General features: G+C 45.0%; 1 protein-coding gene across 4 annotated transcripts in view; it reads right to left on the reverse strand.

Moving 5' to 3' along the window:
- The window catches only part of BCAS3 (BCAS3 microtubule associated cell migration factor), a 544,854-nt gene that overhangs the window by 281,049 nt on the left and 240,514 nt on the right, over positions 1 to 23,291 (reverse strand). For all 4 annotated transcript variants that reach the window (XM_066634858.1, XM_066634857.1, XM_066634860.1 and 1 more), the window contains 3 exons: positions 12,694 to 12,818; positions 10,821 to 10,986; positions 7,931 to 8,031 (listed from right to left, as the gene is read on the reverse strand). In XM_066634858.1, coding sequence (XP_066490955.1) covers positions 7,931 to 8,031; positions 10,821 to 10,986; positions 12,694 to 12,818 — 392 coding nt within the window. The remainder of the gene's footprint in view (positions 1 to 7,930; positions 8,032 to 10,820; positions 10,987 to 12,693; positions 12,819 to 23,291) is intronic.

A 23,291-nucleotide genomic window follows, 5' to 3' on the forward strand; every position in this document is an offset into this window, starting at 1 on the left:
ATTAAAAAAAAAATCCTCCTCCAAGACGCTCCTTCGTTCCCCCTGAACTCTCTTCCCCGACAAGAAAGATGAAAAGAAAGGAAGAGGAAGCTTTGGCATCAAGCTGTATATTTATAAACCTTTCTAAAGTATATCCTTCAACCGGCCTATCAGACGGTTCATTGTTGCTTCTGTCTGCTGATAGAGGGGTACCTCTTGTTAGCAAAGCACACAGAGTATTCCTTTAGTGACCCCGGGGGGGCCAAAGGTCACTTATTATAAATGGATAATGAGACCTAATGCAGTGTTCCAAGCGTGGACAAAGAGAGGGCTTATCCGCAGCCCCTTGCGGCTTGGACCATTCAGGCTTTTATTCCTCTCCCGCCTCCCCCCGCCACAGCCCCGCCACCGCACACTTAATGGAGCCAAACAATCGGCAGAAATGCTATACAGAGGTCTGAAACCGAGAGAAAACGGCTGCATTCTGGACTCTGATAGACAGATACAAATCGCGACCCTGAAATGGCGCCAGAATTCCTTTTAACGCTCACATGGCAGACAGCCGTGGCCATTCACCCCCCAACTTCCCATTTAGCCATTTGCTGGCAATTAAACATACTGACGGAAGCGATAGCGCATCAAACCGCAGGCCGCCACGGCTAATGTGAGACCATTACATTGCTGCTGCAGGTAAGCAGAGCGTTCTTGTTTTAACAGATCTTTCCCCAAGGGGAAGAGAGAAGACAAAAGCTCAGGTAGGGTTCCCGCCCCCAGCTTCTGCCATCCTCTTGTATTTAATGGGATCTAATTGCCCAGGCATTTTATAATGTGGTATAACTGATTTCTAAGACCGTAGATCACGGCTTTTTTGCGCATGTGTTTTTCGGGAGCTGAGTCAAGTTTTGTTTTTGGTTTTGTTTTTCCTGAATAGGTTAAGCTCCTTCAGAATAATAATATTATAAAATTGAGGGCACAATCCTAACCAAGTCTGCTCAGAAGTAAGTCCTATTGTGTTGAATGGGACTTACTCCCAGGAAAGTTAGGTTAGGATTGCAGCCTAAAACACTGACTATGGAGTGGCAGCCACAATATTTGTGAAATCACATTGCTGACACAGAATTAGGGATGAAGTGGAGTTTAAAATTGAGGATTCTGACATATTTCTGGGATCCACTGGAATCATTCTGGACTGGACCCAGACACACAGTCCAGAGTCCAAGCAGATTGAGAATGGATCTCTTCCTGCTCCCTTCACTCAGCTAATAGCTATGCTACTGCTGAGTATGCAGGTCCGAGCCCAAGGTTGCTGCAAGCCTTCCTCTTTCCACCACTGCAAGGGTGGCTGCATAAATGAAGGGTAGGAGATGTTGCAGCTGAGGGCAGAAAGGAGCACAAGGTCTATTGGCTTTCCTGATTAAGAAACGGGTTCAACTAAATATTGGCTTAACATCAAACATCTAGCAGGACATTCTCCAAATTAATCTGGTTTAATCGGACCCAAGGGCATGGAATCCACCCAACACTGCATAGTTCTAAAACGTGTGCGCTGGCCTAGATCCAGCAATCAGGATGTACTTCAATTGCACAATTTTCAGGGGTGGAGCAGAGGCCAAATTCTTGACAGGGTTTGAGGGCCGACTCTTGGATACCTGCAAGATGAAATTGGGGGGGAGGGTAAACTAAGAGCATTTGTTGCAGATAAGTTTTATTGTATAATAATAATTGCTATAACTGTTAACAGCATAAGGCCAATTCACCACTCTTAAGTAAAAAGATTTGTGCCTTTGGTATGCATAGGTTGATTTCGCTATTTATCGCAAGAGTGACAGCATGCAAAATCAACAAGGTGGCAAAAGACAAGGCACCTGAAGAACAGTGACCTCTGGTCTAGTATACATTTCATGGACGAAGGGAACAACATATTCAAAGCTGTGTGACACAGCTGTTCTCGTAGTTCTACACCAGACCTCAGAAATGGTCTGAATCGGAGATTGGCTCTATCCTGTGTAAATCTCACAGTCTGCCTTGACTGCTGATTGCCAGCAATAGTCTGCCCTGGATCTAGACGCATGAACTGTGGAATTTCCTCTTCAGGCTCCCACTGTGGCTCTTTACAAGTGAAATTTCAAACCATTTTCATTTTTGTTGACTTTTCAATAGACTGATTTTATGCTGGTTTTAATGTGCATGCTGTGTTTCTGATAAGACATCTTGCTGCAATACTTCTTGGTCATCTTATGCTTTATAGCAGGGGTCTCCAAACTTTTTGGCTAGAGGGCCGCATGAAATATCTGGCTCAGTGCTGAGGGCCAGAAAAAAATTTAAATATAAAATTTAAATAAATAAATTAGAGATGGGACTTAGATGAATGAATAAATGAATGAGTGGGCTCATTCACTCAGCCTTTCCAGCCCTCAGAACACCCTCCAGATGCAATCAGAGCACAGCTCTGGTCACGTTCAGTCGAGTGGGCCAAAGGCTTTAAGGGGACAAGAGGCTGGCTATGGGCCCGATAGAGGTTCGCTGTGGGCTGCATTTGGCCCCTGGGCTGGGGTTTGGAGACCTCTGCTTTATAGTTTTGCTGCTTTGATTGTTTCAAAGGTATCCCTCTGAAATCATAAATAACAGTAGCACAGTGCAGGTCATACACAGTGCTCTTTTGGGCATGCAAATCACAGGATCCAGCCCATCTGCACAGCTCCAAAGAACACATGGAGCTCCAAACAAGCAGAGGTTCTCCCAATGGAAGAAACTATTAGACCACCGTCTTGGCAGTGACAGAAACCATTAGATACACACACAGCCACTGTGAATATGAAATGCTTCCAAGTACTGAAGAGCAAAGGGCAGTCTTCAGTTGAGTGCTCCATATGGGCACTGGATCCCTCAACTGCACATCAGAGTCTCCACAGTCTGATGACTGGACGTAACCCCCTCAGTTCATGAAATATTTCTGAGGAGATTCTCAACAGTCATGAACTCGTTGTGAGAAAGTTTTAGACCAGCTCTTCCAGCTCCTTCCTAAAATTACAAATCAAGGAAAAGAACATAGCACAGCTGACAGGGCTGCCGCAAGGATGACTGAGCTTGCCCATGCGTATTGCTTTGAATATGCTGAATATTCAAAAAGCAAGATGATACATGCGAAGCATCATCATCAGTATTACTCCAAGCTGGTTCTGGCCTCATCTCTTTGGAATATAGCAAAGCAGTTAGGCACTAAGAATTATTTGGGTTCAGAAATGGAAAACTATAGGGAAAAAAAGGGCGGGTACCAAGATCAATTTAGTTCCTGCTATGAGATGGTTCCGTTTGGTCACCTTTCTTTGGGAGGTCTTCTTTCCCTTGAAAGATGGTATTCACGGAGGTCCATGTGGGAACACATTCTTTTGACAAATGACTAGTGTGTGGTGTGCAGTGGGGAAGGGAAAGGAAAATAAACTCCAGAGAAAGAAGTGAAGGCGGCACAAAGCCCATGTGCTTTCCTGGCCTATTTGCCTGGCCACAGCAATTTACATCACACGCTGCCGAGCATCTGGACAGAGTCTGGAAAGATGGGAGCATCAACCATGACTTCAGGAGGGGTCTAATCCCAGAATTGACGTTTGTACTTTGGGACCACTAAAAAAAAAAAAAGAGTGTGTGGGTAAGGGAAAGAGAGTAGCAAGCATTCTGCACCCAAGAATAACAGCTGGATCTATAGTGGTTTGGGCTCCGGGGGTTCTGACTTGGACTTCTGACTGGTTGTTCCCTGTCAGAATTGGCTGGGATTCCAACGACTTGATTTGTCCAAAGATTAATCTATTCCAGCATTCTGCATCCGGCCAACCTGATGTCAACAGGCAACACTTTGTCCCTCTAGGCACCTGGCTTGTTCTGTTGCACAAAAACATTTCAGCTTCTTATGATTGTTTTTCCTCTTCCTTTAATAGCGACATTAATTTACAAGCTTAGTCATCTTCCCCATAGCAACGTGCGCCAGATAGCACCAAAAACGTCTGCAGAGACGAGAGAATATGCTAGGGGAGTCTGCCATGAGCCAAGCCGATTGGATTAAGTGCTTCCACTTTGTTGCCTGGGGTCGAGAGATATTAAATTAGAGACTCCATTTTGGGGGGTTTTCACACACAAATTAGCATCCGAGAAAGCAAGATGGCATGTACACATCTCAAGAGGAGAATGATTGAAATGATTTTAATACACACACAGGGCAAGCCCAGGACCTCCAAGCAACGGAGGCAGTATGCCAAATGCCAGCCCTGTTACCCAATGTTGTACCAGTTGCTGATGCCACTCTTTCACCTCCTTCTGCTCCCTGAATTTGAAAAAGAACAGAGGGAGAGGAAGTGTGGAGAAGTGTGCCTGGCTTCCAAACAAGTTGCTGAATTATCCTCCTGTTGAGACTCCCTAGTTCTAGCATTTTCTAAGCTTCCAGGGGATCTGAATGTGGCAGCTGTCTCTTTTACCCAGAATGCATTATTGTCTTTCGGACTATACCGGGGTGACCTATGTGGCTCGTCGATATATAACGCGAAGCTCTCGGAAATATGTTGGCTGAGCTCCTTTTTGTATCATAATTAATATAAAAAGTAAATAAGAAATGTTCAAGCTTTATGATTATTTACCAGGTGTAAACTGAGAGTCTACTGGATTAAAACATAAGTTTAAAGTTCATGGTGAGTTCACACTTAAGAATTCAAATGCTTCTCAAATATTGCAGCTCTCAAAACATGTGTTTATCCTGTGTGGTTCTTACATGAAGTAAGTTTGACCACCCCTGGATTACAGAATAATAGTCTTTCACAGAGTATTAAATGCTTGTAAGAGGACATGACTTTTATGCTATTTTGTGAAAACCTGCTCAGTATAAGTGTGTGATTAGAAAGAATTTTGTGTTTTTACTTCAATATTAGCTGTTGCATAAATGAACATAGGAAGCTAGCTGCCTTCCACTAAATGAGATCATTGGTCCATCTATAGCATTTTCTATACTGACTCTGTATTCAATCCAAGGGGACAAAACATTACCAACAATTCAAGTTAAGTTAAGGCCAAACAATGTCAATAGAAAGTGAGATACTCCTTTTTACCTAGGCACAAGGGAATACAACTCCAACACTGCTGCTACTTCCAGAATAAAACTGGTTTTATTACCAGTACCAGATGTGCAGGGTTTTCACCACAGAGAGGCAAAGGCGCAGAACCAGAACACATTGCATCCACAGAGAATCAGGGCCAGTGACAGCCTTCAGTTTAATAAAAGTTCAAGTTGTGAATGACTTGCATCTTTTTCTATGCTAGAGGCACAGAGTATGGAAAGAATATACTTTTTCCTTTTCCCTTCCTCCCTATCCCTCTTTCCTGAGAGGAACGGATTGTGGGGTAGTGTTACTCTCACAAGGAAAACCCAGAAACACAATCAAGAATAACTATATCATAAGTGCTTTGAAAAGGACAACAAAGTGCAGGCAGAAAAGCAGCAGGAATAATTACTGTTGGCATAGTCCACTGATTGAGCTACTTCTAGGGGACAAAGACAAATGCCAATGACTCAAACAATTCTGTTTAGGGAGCTGCGCCTTGTTTATTTTGACGGGGATCACGAACAGGTGCTCCATCATATTCTGTTTTTCAAGAGTGACAATTTCACCGTATGCCATTGTTTTCTCAGCATAATTACAGTCCATCAATGCATTCAATGTCTGGTTTGCTCCTCATTTGTGGATTCAAACTAAACAAACAAAACATTACACAGTTATATAAATCTGAAGTCATATTTTAGGATAGGACACTTCAAGAAGTCTCTTTTTATAAGTTTTTCAACCTCACAAGTGAAGATGCAGTACAGGGCCTAAAACTTGTCAATTTTTTTTTCTTTTAAAGATGACGTCAAGTTTAGCCAAAGAAGTAATAAAAAGATAGTACAAAGAATGATCAGACTGGGAATAAAACATTTAAATTAACAATGAGGAAGAGAATGCCAAATCAGCAAGCAGCATTTAATATTTTTTCCTGACTGGAAAAAGAGGCAAGCCCAGAACACTGGCTCAGGCAGAGATACAATGGGCAACCCTCCCATTCTGAGGAAGGATAATTCTGGTGCCTTTGTGAATCATAAGTGATTAAAGTATTTGATCACACCCAATATAGACATACAATAGATTTATGCATTTAGAAATTGTATGAGCCACCCACACCTTCAACGGCAAGATTCTCAGAGCAGCAAACACTTTAAAACAGATCAACAAAATAATCATAACCAAGCACAAAAGAAGCCAGGGTAATCCAGCAAAAGTCATAAAGCAGCATTAAAACCACCTATAAAGCATGCTGGAACTTTAGAAAAAGCTTTGCCTGCTATCGAAAAAACAGCAAAATTGACATCTGGTGAGTGTCTCTGTGGAGGACACACAATGATCAGCAATGATCCTTTTTCAGTCACTGACCACCTAACCACAGATGGTGAAATACCCAACCCCAGCAGAAACTGATATGAAAGGCCAGAGCAGTAAACCATGCAGTGACACAACAATCAGCATCCCCATGAGAATATAAGTCTGCTATGCCTCTGCATTGAGACTGGCTCTTTCTAACACCTACTAAGCTGACACCTTCTAAGCTTCTAACACCTTCTAAGCTGAAGGTGACTGGAAGGGCAAGGCCAGAACAGTAAATTGTGGAGACACACAGCAGGTCACCCCTTGGACTACCTAGGTCAGTACTGTCTGAACTGGTTGATGGTGGCTTTGCAGGGTTTCGGGGGGGGGGAGTGTCTTTCCCAGCTTTACCTGGAAATGCCACAGAGTGAAGCCGGGACCTTCTGCACATGCTCTACTACTGAACAATGACCCAATTTGGGTGGGCTGTCTGAGCTCAAAGGAGCTTTTAGCTATTTGTTTCATTTATTTTCTCTGCCACAGAAGCAGTTCTCTCATGAATATGACCTGGCACTTAGTTTCGGAATCTGCGCTGTAGCCTGTACCTTCTCCTGGATTACAGCCAACATTTCTCACTTGGCACCAGTTGTGATAAAGGCTTTATATATAAACTTTTTGACCCAGATATCTGCTTCACACCATTCTAATTGCTTGAATCAAGTAATACATTAACCGCGCCTGGGGCACCAACAAATGGGAGAGGCTCCTTCACCTCTGCATTGTTGCTTTCTAAGCATAAAAACATACAGGGGCAGCAAAGTGGCTTCAGGTTCTTGGTGGCCATCCTGAACACTTGTGCTTTGCCTAAGGCATACATTATGCTGCAGGCTCGGAAGTAACACCATGTGAGAGGTGGCAACCTATTAATGTGCAGTTAATCTAACCCTAGGATATTGCCTGCTTAAAAACATAGACACAAATACACACAAATATGAAAAAAATGGAATAGACATGACAATCAAGTTAATGCAAAAACATTTCATTGTATGAAACTGTACTAAGGGTTCTTGGGTGGTATCCTAAGAAAGTCACCATGACCAAGTAGTGTCAACATCAATGAGATATGCTAGTTATACCTTGAATTTCACTGGGACTCAGGAACCCTAACTTTTTTAGGAAACCCACTGCTTGTAAAAAAGGATACACAACAGTACAGCAATGATAGCATGGGCTGTAAAATGATCCCATATTCATTTTGATGAGGTCTCACAGACCCTGATATCATCGTTATGCAATTCTCCTTCAGCTCAAAGCCAATTAGCACCTCCTTACTGTAACTGCATTTACATACCCACCACTGTACTGTTAAATGAGAGTTGTCACTCTATGTATATAAAAATCAGCCCTCTGGACATAGAACTCCCAAGGTGTAGGAAGGTCACAAACACAAAAGGTGAAGAACTGGAGCCACAGTGATGCAAGTTCTTGAGATTTTGTTCATCTATTTTTTGCTTTTTAACAGAACAGCTCTTAGCACCTTAGCCTTGTAAAAAAGAGTGCTCCAAGTTACTTACAGCCAACAAGCAAATACTGGTAGCACTGCACGGCATCTGCGGCCAGAAGCAGAGGATGATTTGCGTTAAAGGGCGGCTGCAGTTCATTCCACTGGGGAGTTCTGTGGAAGCAACACAAGAGTATTAATATTTAAGCTGGAAGAAAAATCAGCATCTGTGTCATCGCATCCGATTATTTATGCAAGAGAGTGCAGTGTTTATAATTATTTAAACTCGCTTGCTACAAGCCTGGAATACTCCACAGACAGATGGCAAAAGAGTAACGAGTGGCCCGATTCTAAGACTAGTTGTGAAGACAAAATGCACACTCAGGGACACTTCACACATTGCTTTTCAGTCATCAGAATCGATATCCACATCAGGGAAAATAACATGTGCCTCACAATACACTGTGAATGCCATGCACACTGGCTTCAGAAAAGACATGTGCAGCCAGAGGGTGCCAAATGCACTCTTTTGTCCACTACGTGAGAATGAATGGATCTTCTTTACAGACATGCCTGCCGCAGTACACAAGCAGCCCATCAGTTCCCGTGCTCTAAAGGCAACCTACGAATTGAGCCTTCAGACCAAGCCATGTACTGGGACGGCTTCCAGAATACATAGATTGGACTGCAAAGGAAGTTGGAACTGGGCATTGTCATACACACATGGCTGCCTCTGAAAACTGAAGCCCCACACGCTTTCCTTACACATCCCAGTCACAACTGCAACTTTGAGGTATCAGCAGCCTGCACTATTCCTTACCCCTGCTCCACTTCACTGGCTACCACAGCATGCTGACAACATGGCATGTCACCCTTTTTGTATTGCTAGGAAGAAAGACAGAGACTAAGATAGGGGACTGCTGTTTTTGGCTGAAGCCCTGCATCTGTCATCAGTGCCTAAGTTCTAGCCTAAGATTCATGAGTTTCCCACTCAGGTATTGGCTGGGATTAAAGAATAACCCTTGAGTGAGGTGAAGGGGAAGGAGTGGAAAAGCCCCCAACACGATCAAAATTCTGTTTCCACATCTCAGGATCCAAGTTCTTTTCTTTGCACAGGAACATGGAGGGGTGAGCAAGCTTTTCATTCCCACCACCTAGAAATCCTTTAGAAGAGGGAGGGTCTGCCCATGAGGCTGACGGAGGCAGCTGCCTCAGTGAGGAGTCTGCCTGCCCACCTCTACTACTCTCTCTCCCACTCCCTGGATTTGAAAAGTAAGAGGGAAATGGAGTAAGTGTGGTGGTGAAGTTTGCTTCTCAGGAGGCCTCTGAACAGTTCCGAAACGGTGACCACCAAGTTGTGTAAAGTTCCCAAGTATCGATTGGGTGAGAATTCACAATCCCATTACAACTTGCTTGTTCTTGACAATAACAGCCCTGAAAGACTGCGTTGTCATTTTAATTAGGGTTGGCCTCTTCTCAATAGCTTGGCAAATCAAGTATTGATCAGTCCAGGCCAGGAGTGAGCAAGCGTCGAAGAAGATTGGAGCCTACCAAAAGGGGGAAAAAAATCGATTGAAAAGTATTTTAAAATGTCAAAAGCACTGACAATATTTTCCCAGCAATTTCTCTCTCATTTTATTCTTCAAGTCAGGTCTAATTTATCTAAATAGCCCTGAGAATGGTCCAGCATGGGAGCCCTTGACTAGGACAATCGGTCTAGCCTCTTGCCATATGCCACTAGGGGGTAAGCTGGCGGCCCCTTGGCTAGATGGGGCCTGTGGGACTTTCCTGTGGGGCCAACCTGTCTGCCTTCTTCCATTTGATTTTCCCAGTTAGGCAGAACAAGAGGCAGATCGTTTCAGTTTCTACTTGGACTGGAGGACAAAGGGATGGGAATAACAATATTAATAATAACAATCATTTCTGCAGCACTTCCAAGCATTCACATTGCTTCATATCTATTATTGTTGCAATAGTTACAACCCTATAAAGAAGGTGAATATTAGAATTCCCACATTACTAGGGTTGGGGGGAGGCTGATGCGTGAGCGTACTTAGTGGGTATTTAGTGAGTTCATGGCAGAGACCAAGTTTTCATGGAGACTTCCTGATACATAAGAAGTCTTGCTCTTTCAGCCACCACTATATCAGCTGTCATGGGGTCCTGCTCTGAGTTGGTTCCCAATCTTGAATGTAGCAGTCCTGCTCCAGCCAAGCCATTAAGTCAGAGCATAAGAACTGCCCTGCTGGATCAGACCAAAGGTCCATCTAGCCCAGTATTCTGTTTCCCTCAGTGGCTAGGTAGATGCTTCTGGAAAACCAACAAGCAGGGCATGAAGTAACTAGTATCTTAACCCAACATACATAAGGTTGTATACATTCAATAATTCATAGTAAGATATACTTGAGAGGCTGTGGGCCATGCCTGGTGAAACTGCAGAAGTCAGAAAAGGGGTGTCTGAAAGAGATAAATTTCTGCACTTCAACGCTACCCACAACTAAATTGCACCCAATAAATTATGCAAACTCATTAAAATGGCAGAGTGAAAAATAAAAGAAATAGTTGACCCTTGTTCATGTTTTACAGTTATACTGCTTGCAGAATTTGGGGGGGGTGTTGTTGTTGTTTTTGGGGGGGGGGGTTTTGGTACAGAACTTGGAATGCCTCACTATGGTTGGTATTGAAATTTCATAAAAGTGAAATTTGAAATGATGGTCACAGTATTCCCAAAGAAATAAATCTGAGCATTTTCAAGGGAAGCCAAATAAGTTTCTATTAGACGAGTGAAATTTCTCAGGGAGGTTTGGCACATCCCTAAAATTTTTAATTTTTCTTAGCAAGGATTATAGAACCTCCCCAGAATACAAATCTAAGGGTCCCAAAAGTTCCAAATCAGCATGTTTGCCGCTTGAAAACACCTCCCACACATGACGCAAAACCAAGATTGAGAAAGGGTGGATTACCTCACCAATGTCCAGCTGGCCCTTGGACAAGTCACCATTTCCAGCGGAGTGTCATCACTGATCTTTGGGGCAGTGCTGAGCGGCCGTGGCTCCAGGACATGCTCCACCAAGGTACCATAGCAGCTGATGATGTACAGGGACTCCACGACAAACTGTTTAGACTGATCTGTTTTTTTTAAGAAAAATATTGTAGGATGTTCGAGTTTGATTTTGTTTGGTACTGCTTTGCAACCCTAAAAGTTCTCATAGCGGTTTACAACGGTAAGGGGGCAATCCTAACCAACTTTCCAGCACTGGCATAGCTGTGCCAGCGGGGCATGTGCTGCATCCTGCAGTTGGGGGCAGTCGTGGAGGCTTCCTCGAGGTAAGTTAATGTTTGTTCCCTTACCTCAGAGTTGCATTGCCCTTAAGTCAGTGCTGGAAAATTGGTTAGGATTGCGGCCTTTGCTTCATTCAGCAAAAATATGCTACATAACTTAACTATCACATCCCCAGATCGTGACAGTTATCTGATACAAGCGTGAAAGTTGAAGGGATCCCAACCCCTACATTCAAGAAAACATTCCACTTCATTATCACTTGTAACTCATTTTTTGTACTGAACAAGATAAACATGAATGTTTGTTCTTGTGTCTGTCAGGTCATTCAAATACAATATCTTAGATACTCTCAATCCAAGGTAGTTTGACAGTGTAAACCTATACATGTTTACTTAGGAGTAAAACCCACTGAGTCCAAAATGTATATTGTAAACTCCTCAGGGCAGAAGCCTCCCTTCCTCTCCTGTTTACATTATTCTGCAAAGAGTTCAGTACATTGATGGGCCTCATAAATCATCATAATTGTATTAAAAGTGAGCTAAAAATCTCCAGGTGGGGTTGTTTTGCTTGAAAAATCATACCCCAACACGCATCTCCCCCACTCTCCTTTTTTATTCTAGACCTGGTGTATGTAGTATAGGGGCTGAGTTGCAGATCAAGTCTTTCCTGGTTTAAATCTTTTCTCTGCCATGAACTCACCATGTGGCCTTAGGCAAGCCTCTCAGTCTCAGCTCCCCCACTGGAGGACAACAAGACGGTTACTACTAAGGGTTGCTGTAAAGACTACATCAAGATAATACAAATAAAAAAGCCACTATATAAATGCTAAGTTGTTATTATTGCCATTGCTGCCAATCTTCAAGTGGAAATATCCATTTTTCCAGTGGCAGTAGCATGGCTTCTCTGGGCAGCCAGCAGAAATTATGCATGTTCCCTGAGTCTCCCGGGAACAACACCATCATGTAGCACCATTCCCAGGAGCCTTCTGAGCACCCCAGAACAGCACCAGTGTCTCTACTAGTGCATCCCTTCTTTCACCTCCTTGTAAATTGCTGAAATGGCCCATTTTCCCTGCTTGCTAATGGGTGGCATCTCACCTCAATTCTAGAATAACACTCTGGATTGTGGACTTGCTTAAAGGTTGCATTCTCAGTTTTTGGAATATCACTGGCAACACTATTCTCCTGTACCCTTGGAATTCTCAATGCTACATAGTTTTTTCAACTGCAGGCTCTTCTTTTCGCCATCTCTCAGCTCTTGCCCACATCCCAAACCAGAATGAACTGATCCTTCCTCCAAAGTTATTGACACAGCTGGGGTGAAAAAGAAGGCAGCACCTATGAATTCATGTTTGGGAAAAGGCAACAGCTGATTGGCCAAGCACCTGCCTTGCATGCTGAAGGTTCCGGGTTCTATTCCCAACATATCCATTTTAGAGGATCTCAGGTAGCAAGGCTGCTAAAGACAGGAGCTGCTGCTAGACAGCAGTAGGCTAAATTATCTCAGCAGCTTCATAACTCATTATATGTATATTGAGCCTGTAACACACAAACCTTTTTCTCTCTTAAGACCCGGATTGCTTGCAAACCAAGACCTTGATGACCCAAAGATAGCAGCAACACAGAATTCTCCTCCCACAGATTTGCTGGGTGAAATTTGTGGAGCTGGCTTGCTTTTGCTAGAGAGAGAGAGAGAGAGAGAGAGAGAGGGAGAGAGAGAGAGAGAGATCAAAGTCAAATTATTATTAAGTAGTGAATTTTGCTTATGGAGCAATATAAGGCTAGGGGACCCGTTTTCTCAGAACTACTGGGAATCAATAAAGTCTGCAGACAGCATAGTGGCTCTTCTACAGTTCAGAAATGCAGGCTTAATATGTTCTTTTCAGAAGGAAGAAATAGCTCTGTTATTTGATTGACTGGCTTCTTCTGTAACTATGCAGTGACAGCATACTGGTGACCTCTTTTGGTGATATCATTTATCTCCCGACCAACAGTTGTTTTCATCATGGGACTTGCCATGGGTGAAGCCCCCACTTCTCAAAGTGGTCCTCCAGTGGTCCTCCAGTAGAAATCAGTTGCTGACCAGAGGCTGAAGAGTGGGGAATAGCCTGGATTCTGAAAGCCACTTCCCCCAGTATAACAAAACAGCTAATATTAAAATGCCGTTGTACAAATCGATGGTAAGGCCACACCTGGAGTATTGTGTCCAGTTCCGGTCGCCACAGCGCAAAAAGGACATAGTTGAAATGGAAAAGGTGCAAAAGAGAGCAACTAAGATGATTACTGGGCTGGGGTACCTTCCTTGTGAGGAAAGGCTATGGCGTTTGGGCCTCTTCAGCCTAGAAAAGAGGCGCCTGAGGGGGGACATGATTGAGACATACAAAATTATGCAGGGGATGGACAGAGTGGATAGAGAGATGCTCTTTACACTCTCACATAACACCAGAACCGGGGACATCCACTAAAATTGAGTGTTGGGAGGGTTAGGACAAACAAAAGAAATATTTCTTTACTCAGCGTGTGATCAGTCTGTGGAACTCCTTGCTGCAGGATGTGATGGCATCTGGCCTGGATGCCTTTAAAAGGGGATTGGACAAGTTTCTGGAGGAAAAATCCATTACGGGTTACAAGCCATGATGTGTATGTGCAACCTCCTGATTTTAAAAATGGGCTATGTCAGAATGCCAATGCAAGGGAGAGCACCAGAATTAGGTCTCTTGTTATCTGGTGTGCTCCCTGGGGCATTTGGTGGGCCACTGTGAGATACAGGAAGCTGGACTAGATGGGCCTATGGCCTGATCCAGTGGGGCTGTTCTTATGTTTCCATGTCTAAAGGAGTCACAAAAGAAGGAAGTACACGATACTGCAGGTGGATTCAAACAAATTAGTCTTTCCTCTCCATGGAGCGATGGCTTTTGAAAACCCAGTGGGAGGATGATGATCCAATGTGTCCTGTAAGCGGCCACCACAGGCTCAACAAGATTGACTTCTGAAGCTCATCCCACCCAATCAACAAATTTATGTTGTGCCCAACCTCTTCAAACACTTAATGAATAAATGCAAAGTATGGGGGTTGGGGGATTTACTGATTGCCCTAAACAGCCCTCATTCACTTACTTCAGTCTGTTCTTAGTTCCTTGTACTTTAATAAGGTTAGTAACCCATGTAGGACTACAAGTTCAAGACCAATAGTATCTACACATTTATAAGTAACTTTGGATGAGCTTCACTGAGCACAGTCCAAAATGAACTTAGAATTTATTTTGGACTTGTGTCCAAATTAAGTTTGGACTCACAACAAGCCCTGCTGTGCTTCCTGATTATGTCAGTGGAAGTGCAAAGGGGCTTAGAGGCCCCCCATCTGAATCTATTTTTTTAAGAAGTACCTGGAAAAAGCAAGGCCTCAGAATAGGGAAGACTCCCCCAGTAGACCTTCAGTGTGGGGACAGCTACAGGAATAAGATCCATGGGAAACGTAGGTTCCAGATATACGAATAACATCCTCAGAATTCATAGGAACTATATCGCCTATGGATCCTTGAGCATGGGGGCACTGTCATGATAATACTGAAAGACTGGTGCCTGTCCCATAGAAACCCAGGTGCAGATGTAACCCAGGTGCTTGGTGTGTTTATACAGAAATAAGGAAGGGAATGGGTGAGTTTGAATATGCTCGAACTGGACTGAATCCATTACAAGCCAGGTCTGAACTTCAGAAGTGCTGATAATGAGCTCAAGGAGAGAACTTCAAATTAGGAAATTCATGCCCACCTCCTCCAATGCCAAACTTTGATGCTATCACTACCGGCAAGCAATATTTCCTACATACCCCACTGCCTGAAATACACAACACTGTATTCCTCAGTTTTGCATGCAGTGAAAGCACGAGGCAGGACGGGCGACAAGCATACAAAAAGTATGAGGAATGGAGACAACAGCTACATTCACTACAGCACGTGAAAGGCAAACATGCAAAAAAGAATCCCCTAGTGCAGTACAAATGGACTGAAAAGAAAAAATCTAATCAAAAAATCCAACCAAACACAGAAACTGCCATTTACTCTTTTGTTATTTGCAGCTCATGAATTTCTAGGTGAGAACAAAGTGCTTGTTTCTGGCCATCATCTGCTTAATGACATCACTTCCAGTTTAATAACATCATTTCTGGTCCTCAGCAAGCACCATGAATGCTAACTTCAGCCCTCTGTAATAAATGAGTTTGACGTCCCTGCTCTAGCCCATCAATCTCTTCTCCTTCACATTTCTTTTCCCACCGCATGCTTCTCTTTCTTTTGGAATCCAGAGAGTGGAAGAAGAGGAGTGCCAAAAGTGGTGGTTTTATGGATGGAGGTGGGTGCCCCCCTTGCCAATTCACTGACTGAAGGAACTTCTTTGTCAGTTTCATGAACAGGACAGCCCTACAGCAGGGAGACAGAGAGGAACAGTGTAGCTTAGGGTACACTCCTATCCTGCGCTGGAACAGGCAAGCCAAGAGGCTTGAGCTGTATCCAGTGCAGGATAGTGGCCAGAAGCAGCTCAGCCAGCGGTAAGGGGAAACGTTTCCCCTTACATCTGGGTAAGGGCTGCTGGCCCCTATGGGTCTCCTCGGACTTGCGCCACCTCTTGAGGTGGTACAAGTCCGAGGAGAGCAGAGCGGTTTGAAGCCGCTCCGTTCTCCGTGGGAATGGGGGTTGGAATCTGGCATAACTGCCATATCCCAGCCCCACCCATCTGCCCCCAGGGCCGCCCACTCTCCCCCCGCCCAGGAATGCCTCCCTCCCCCCTCCCCCCGCCTCCCCCCTGCCTACTTTTTGTGCTTGCGTCGGCCCAGCCGGGCCAACGTAAGCATTCAAGGGGAAGCCGGTGTGGAGGCTTCCATGAGCCTCTGCAGGCCGCTACTTTGCAGAGCACCGGCCTGGTTTCCTTTCGAGTAGGCACAAACGTACCTTACGGCACTTTTGTGACCCTCCTGGGACAGTGCAAGGGACTTGCGCCAGCCCAAATGCGGGTCAGGATTGTGCCCTTAATCACTCCCTCAGAGCAATGTAAGCAGTACGGGTGTTAAAGGGGAGCACACTACCATTGTGTGAAGAGCTAGAAGCAAATACAACTCAGTGCCACATAAATCCAGTTTGCACATGAACTTCCATGGGGGCTTCTTTATTGCAGAGTTAAGTGGGAACGACTACTAAGCAAAAGGGTCACTTCTGCAGAGTCCCTTCCCAAGCCCTCAACGCCCCAAAGAATTATGAATTTTCACAATGCAAGTATAAACAGTTTTAAAGGAAACGGAATAAAGTATGCTCTATTTACACCACGTCTTTAAAACAAACGTCTTCTCCGGCATGCACTGAAGCCCCAGCTCCCAGTGCCAAAACATTTTCAATTTAAGAATGATGTTTTGAAGACAAAAAGAGGCAGCCTTGTAAAACATAATTACTCTTGTGGTTGGACTTAAGTAGGAAGCGGGAGAGGGGAGAAACTGGGTATATTATATTTGTTTTAAACATATTTGGCAAGCGGGGGGATATCCTGAACCAATGTCATCAAATCCATATTGGAAAGTTTTATAATGCTTGAATCTTTAATATTACTACCCGCGTGCACTCCTGCCTTCAACCCCAGGCCAACCGATCTTAATGTTACCCTGGAGTATTCATTAATGCATTCCAGTCCAAATTATCCTTTTCTTTATATATAAAAAAGTCACATTGTTTGCCAAATTGATGGACGCGGTTCCACTTTTGGAGAACTCAGGTTTCACGTAATTACAATTGTTGAATGCTGACTTAGAAACTATAAATCAGGCCTCCAACAAGTGCAAAGGAGTGAGTGTGCCTGTTTCAAGCTTTATAAATGATTTTTAAAATGCTGGTGAAAGGTGGGTAGCAGCTGACTTTCTTTGGTGCCTATAATGCCCACTTGGCGCACATCAGAACATGATGTATCCATGCGCGCACACAAGACTTCACCTGTCAGCAGCTTGTAAGTTATGGCAACGAGAGATGCTAAAAACAAAAAGTATGACTTTGTTTTCAAAAACGTAATTTGAACTAAAACGTGCCACACATTAAGCCACAAGTCTGTTTAAGTGCGCTATGTTGGGCCAAGGGTAACAGTCACAACAAGCACGCGCTGCAGAACTGAAAGAAATGCTCACCTGCCATTGGGGTGGGATCTTTAAATATGGAGCCTATCAGAAAACTGTGTGTGTACAGGGGACCCTAGTAGCAGGGCCCAGAGGTGGTGTAGGTGGAGGGGGTTGGAGCACTCAACGTGGCAGGGAGTTGGGCGAGCGGCCCCTCCCTTAGGAGCCATTCCTGGCGGGAGGGGCAAAACGGAGACGTCCGGCTCCGTTTTGCCCCTCCCGCCAGGAATGGCTCCTAAGGGAGGGGCCGCTCGCCCAACTCCCTGCCACGTTGAGTGCTCCGACCCCCTCCACCTACGCCACCAGGACCCAGTCATCTTGCTCTATAAACCACTGGGGCAGCTTGCAGACAGAGGGAACCCTAGCCTGATCATTGCTGCTTGGCAGTGTTAATGCTGCTGGTGACTGGAGGGATCTGAAGAGTCAACAGGGGACTCTGGGATGATGTACACTTTGGTCTGGTTCCTTGGTCTAACCCTGCTTGCTCACCTACTTCTGAAACCAAGGCTGAACTGCCTGTCCAAATTGATGCTCTGAAGCTTTCTGGTAAACTAGGATGTATTACAACAGGTGCCAGTGAAAGGGACTCTGAGAGCATCCCAGCTGACCAAGGAGAGTAGTTCCTAGTGGTTAGTGCACATGCACTCCTTCCACCTGCCCCGTTTTCCTTTACTACACCTGCAGTTGAATAGAGAAAAAACCTTGGTAGTTTGCTGCTACCATCTCAGAGTGGCAGAGGGGAGTCTCTTACAGAGACTAGGCAGACAGGGCCATCTGGGGGGTGGGAAAAACTGCCCAGGAGAGTAACGCATCCCAGGCTTCTTATAAAAAATCAAACCCACCAAAGCACTGGCAGGGCAATGAGACGTGACTATACACTGAATTGCACATGAACATGGACCAGGCAAACTAAGGGTCAAAATGTGACTAGTTTCCTAGAAAGCAAAAAAAAAAAAAATGTGGGGAGGGGGGAACAGGACTTTCATCACAACAGAGGAGTGAAATGTATGCACACTCTTTGAGGAAAGGATGCCATTCATGGGGTGCAACCACCTCTTTCAAAAGCTCTGCATAGATTCATCACTAATAACCTTGGTGGAAGACCCCACTGTAAAGCACCCACAATATAAGTGATTCACAAACTGTGAGTTGTAGCTCCCCAGGGAGCAGCAGAAACCAGCCAGGGGAGCTGCGCAAAACCCACCACCCTATACAATGTGTAGGATTGTAGGCCTAACGGAGAGCCGTGACCAATGGTCCAGTAGGTCAAGGGAGCCGCCAGTCAAAAAAGTCTGAGAAGCACTGCACTGTATCATTGGGACCAATGGAATTACTGTAAACTATGGGTTGCTGAACATGTGTGGATTTCCAAAACAGATATTCCTTCCCCATGTGCACATGTGCAATAAATGTTTTATTTTTGTCATGAGGAAAGTGGGTGATGCATTAGCCACATATGACAATGGCACATGCAATTTCATGCCAAGAAGTTATATTAGAAGCTGGTGTAGCGTATGAGGCTGCAAACCTAACCACTCTTTCCTGAGTGTAAGCCCCATTGAACAAAATAGGACTTACTTCTAAGTAGACCTGGTTAGGATTGTGCCCTGAGCCCTATAGCCAGGAAGCCCTTGCTCCAGATTGCAGTTCAACCATGAGCTCCCTGGTTGACCACAAACTAGGTCCACGAACTGCTGCAATGTTCATGAAAATGGCATGCAAGTTACCTTAAGTCATGAAGATTTAAAATATACACGCTACCTAGAGAATTCTAGCTTGTGTGATACCACTAATGTAATTTTCGCAACTGAATGATCGTATAATAAACTAACGAATTACTCAGACTCCAAATGATAACAAATATCCTGAAGAGTAGCATGCAGATTTTCCCCCCTGTCATTTATATTGTGCAATTCAAAGTAACTATTGATTTCAATAATACATTTTTATAAATAGACACTGCTCTTATCAAGGTCTTTTCAGTTTTGCCTGAGACAGTTAATTATTCTTGAAAGAGAAAAAAGGGAGACTGCATTGTGCACTCAGCAATTTATTGCAGTGAGCTGATTATGTCCAAAGAGTAAAGCCATTTCAATAGGAAAGAGAAAGCCAAAAGGCAGAACCGTTTTCCAAAGTCAACAGAATCTGAAGAATGCACATCCCTGAAACAAAATTCAATGGACAGCTTTTACAATCTAACATAAAAGACACACACACATATAATACAGGATTCCACTACCTTCAGTGAATGGAACCGCTAAAATGAGTTGTCCAGGAGAAGTGAGGCATCCTCTCACCTCTGCCATTGGCCACAGGATCAAAGTCCCTAGCGCTATGCACCCCCTGCCTCCCAGGACAGATACCACAGCAAGGGGGAGATCAGCCTGATCCCCACCAACAGTCAGAGAATGGAGCAGCTTTCCGAAAGTGAACTCTGTTCACCAGTTGCCAAAGAACCGGAGAAGCAAGTGGAGACATCTGCATAAGCAACTCCTGGGTTGTTTTCTATTGCTGTTGTAAGCCCCTCGCCCCAGGGATCTTTTCGATAGTAAGGCAGGTGCAATTCTGTACACAATAAATAAATAAATAAATAAATAAATAAATAAATAAATAAATAAATAAGCAAGCAAGCAAGCAAGCAAGCAAGCAAGCAAGCAAGCTGCACTTACTCACATGCCTTCACAAAAATCTATACTGCAAAATCCAGTGGAATTCATAGGCATTCAAACGCACTTACCTTAGAGCTGCAGTTTTCAAACTCTCAGGGAGTTTGGAAACCGCAGTAAGTCCTTGCAGGGAAAGGTAGGGAGGCAGGGGGGGTGGGGGGAGAGGCAGCGACGCAATCCCAGGATTGTGTTGCTCAGGGGACTGCAGGGACTGGAATGCACTCACCAGTCCCTGCTGCAGCCTGTCGGGGGTGTGGGGAGCCTTGCGGGAGCGTTTGTAGGGCTCCGCAGCCTGCAGTAAGTGAAAGTGGAGTGATCGCACTCCACTTCTGGTTTGGCGGAAGTGGAGCGCAATCACTCCACTTTCACTTCTGAAGAGCTGGGGAGCCCTGCACTCTTGCACAGACTCTGCAGACTCTCGCACCCCAGGACAGCTGCTGCAGGGACTGGTGAGTGCATCCCAGTCCCTTCAGCCCCCTTAGTGACACGATCCTGGGGATCACATCGCTACCTCCTCACTGCCCCTGCCCCTTAGGTGGCAGAGGCCATGGCCTGCAGGCTGGGGTGTCCCGACACCCCAGTTTAAATACCACTGCCTTAGAGGAATTTATGTGATGATTTGCATATTACATAGCAACAACCCTGAATCTGCCTCCGAAATCATCATCAACAAGTAGCTGTGCCCAATCCTGGTTCTCCGATGACTTCAGCCTGTGGGTGTGGTTTCATGGATTTCCAAAAGATTGTCGGTTGCATTCTTACATTTTTAGGTGTAAACTTAAAGAGATAAATCTGAGGTGTACATCTGAACAATGCTGTGTGGGAAGAGGCTCTTAAGATGCTTAGCTGTAGGAGGGCTGAGTCGTTTTGGAAACAGTGAAGCATAATGGTCCTCAAGATGAAATCATCATGATGAAAGAGATGTGCAATGGCAAGTTTCCTGGAAATAAAAAAGGGCCCCATATGTGTGGAATACCCAACCCCAAGACTCTGGACTAGGTGACTGCTCAGTTTAAAAAAAATCTGTGCCAAGGTCATCCAAACTCATCTAGGACAATTTTCAATTGTTGTTACAGAGGAAAGGGTTTTCCAAGCAGCTTGTAACTTTTCCGAGCAGCTTGTAATTTTTGTAACAGCTTGGCAATCGTACTCTTTAGGTTGAGTCTAAACTGGAAAGTCCTGAAGTGGCAGAATGCAATGTACAATTTCAGAGCACGAGCAGAGTGCAATTAAGTACACCCCATATGTAAAATGGTGCCGATACTGACCTTTAAAGCCCTTCACAGTTTGTGGCTGGGTGATCTGAGGGACGGCCTTATCCCATATATTCCAGCCCATCCTTCAAATCATCCACCCTTAAGGGCATCTGAGGGGCCTTTCCTGCAAGTGCTGCCTTTCTCCCAAGTTTAAGGGGGCTGCAGCACAGGGTCAAGCCTTCTTGGTAGTGGCACCACAATTATGGAACTCCCTACTAGGGAAATTAAGATCTGGCCCCTTCCTCGTGGCATTTCGGCAAGGGCTTAAAACATTTTTGTTTTTGATTGGTATTTGGGTGTTGGATTGCCTGTTTCCTGTGCCTCTGTAGCAGTTCCTTGATCACCCTCCTCTAATTGTTTTTTTGTTTTAATTTATTTATCTTTTGTGATTTTATTTATTGTTTTTGTATTGTATATTTATATTCCATTGTATACTGTATATTTTTAGATACAAATTGTAGGCTGCCTTTGGCATCTGCTCCTGCAGAGGAAAGGCAGGGCAGAAATCTATTAATTAATTGATTGATTGATTGATTAAATCCAAACAAACAAAACAAACCTCCCTACAAATACCAATTGGCACAACTAGGAACAGCCCAGGCCAGAAATTTTCATCCTTATGTTATTTTTATCTTGCAAGGAGAGTGTTTGTTAACTGTGGGAGAGCATTCAGAGATGTGATGCAAGTCTTGCAGTCTAAAGTAGTACAAGCCATTCCACCACATCATTTTCCTCCATGTGTAGTCCAGGCCTCCATGATAGAACCCAAGCTTGGTTCATATGCCAAGTTCATCCCCTGACATTGCCAGCTGAAACTAATTGGAGTGTTAGGAAAGACCCCATACCAAGATCTTGGGGAGCCGCTATCAACTGCTGGGTTGAACAAAGCAATGGTCTGATTTCGTACAAAACAGGTTAGAGCAGTGTTTTTCACTCAGTACCACCAGTGGTACTTGAGGTGACGTCTGGTGACCCCTGGACACCTGCCACTCAGCAGCAAGGCCAGGAACACAACACAACGAATGGCAGTATGAGGCTCGACTTGGTTGGCAGAGCACCAAAGCATGATTTTCTGCACTTGAAAAAGCCATCCTGTCCACCCTGAGCCTCTTATTGGTGTTTGCCGCATCACATCTGGCCTCCCAACCCAGAAGTAACTGGCAACGATGTTATCGCCAGTTGCTTCTGCTGGTACTCCAAATAGGTGAAGTGGTACAGTAGAAGACAAATGTTGAATAACATCGGGTTAGAGCAGGGTCAGCAACCTGCAGCTCTAGAGCCGCATGCGGCTCTTTCAGCTGTCTGCTGCGACTGCTCCCGGTGAAAGTGGTAAAGGGGGTAACAGGAGGCAGCTGTGTTGGGAGGGCAGGCTGCTTCCCTCCCCCCCTGAGCTCACTGCCCTCCTCTCCCTTCACCCCCACCTGCTCCACATTGGTTTCCCTTTTCAATTTTGCCTGCTCTGCAGGCTTAAGCTCCCAGGTACAAAGAAGCTCCCTGTTTTTCCCTTCCCCAACTCTCTTCCCTCCTCCTCAGCCATTGCCAGCCCTTGCAGCCCACCTTTCCCTGAGCAGGTCCCCACTCAGTGCAAGGAGAGGCTTTTCCTCCATAGCTGAGGAGACATCCTGTGTGTCTACTCAGACGTAAGCCCCATTACAGCGGATGAAGCTTACTCCCAGGAAAGGGTGCCTGGGATGGCAGCCTTGGAGCCTGCTCCTATGCATGTCTACTCAGACGTAAGCCCCATTACAGCGGATGAAGCTTACTCCCAGGAAAGGGTACCTGGGATGGCAGCCTTGGAGCCTGCTCAAAGCCAAGCGCAAGGATGGGTGAGTGGGAGCCTGCGCAGGTCTGTTGGAGAGCAAGCCCCGATGTAGTCCCTGGGCTACTCCCAGGAAGATGTGGAGGGCTGTAGCCTCAGCCCCCTCCTGTGCAGGTCTACTCACTAGTAAGCTGTAGTCAGTGGGGCTTCCTCCCAGGAAGGTGTGGAGGGCTGCAGCCTCAGCCCCCTCCTATGCAGGTCTACTCACAAGTAGTCAGTGAGGCTTCCTCCCAGGAAAGTGTGGAGAGGACTGCAACCTGAGA

This window comes from Tiliqua scincoides, chromosome 8 (genome assembly GCF_035046505.1).
Source record: "Tiliqua scincoides isolate rTilSci1 chromosome 8, rTilSci1.hap2, whole genome shotgun sequence".
Lineage (NCBI taxonomy): Eukaryota > Metazoa > Chordata > Lepidosauria > Squamata > Scincidae > Tiliqua > Tiliqua scincoides.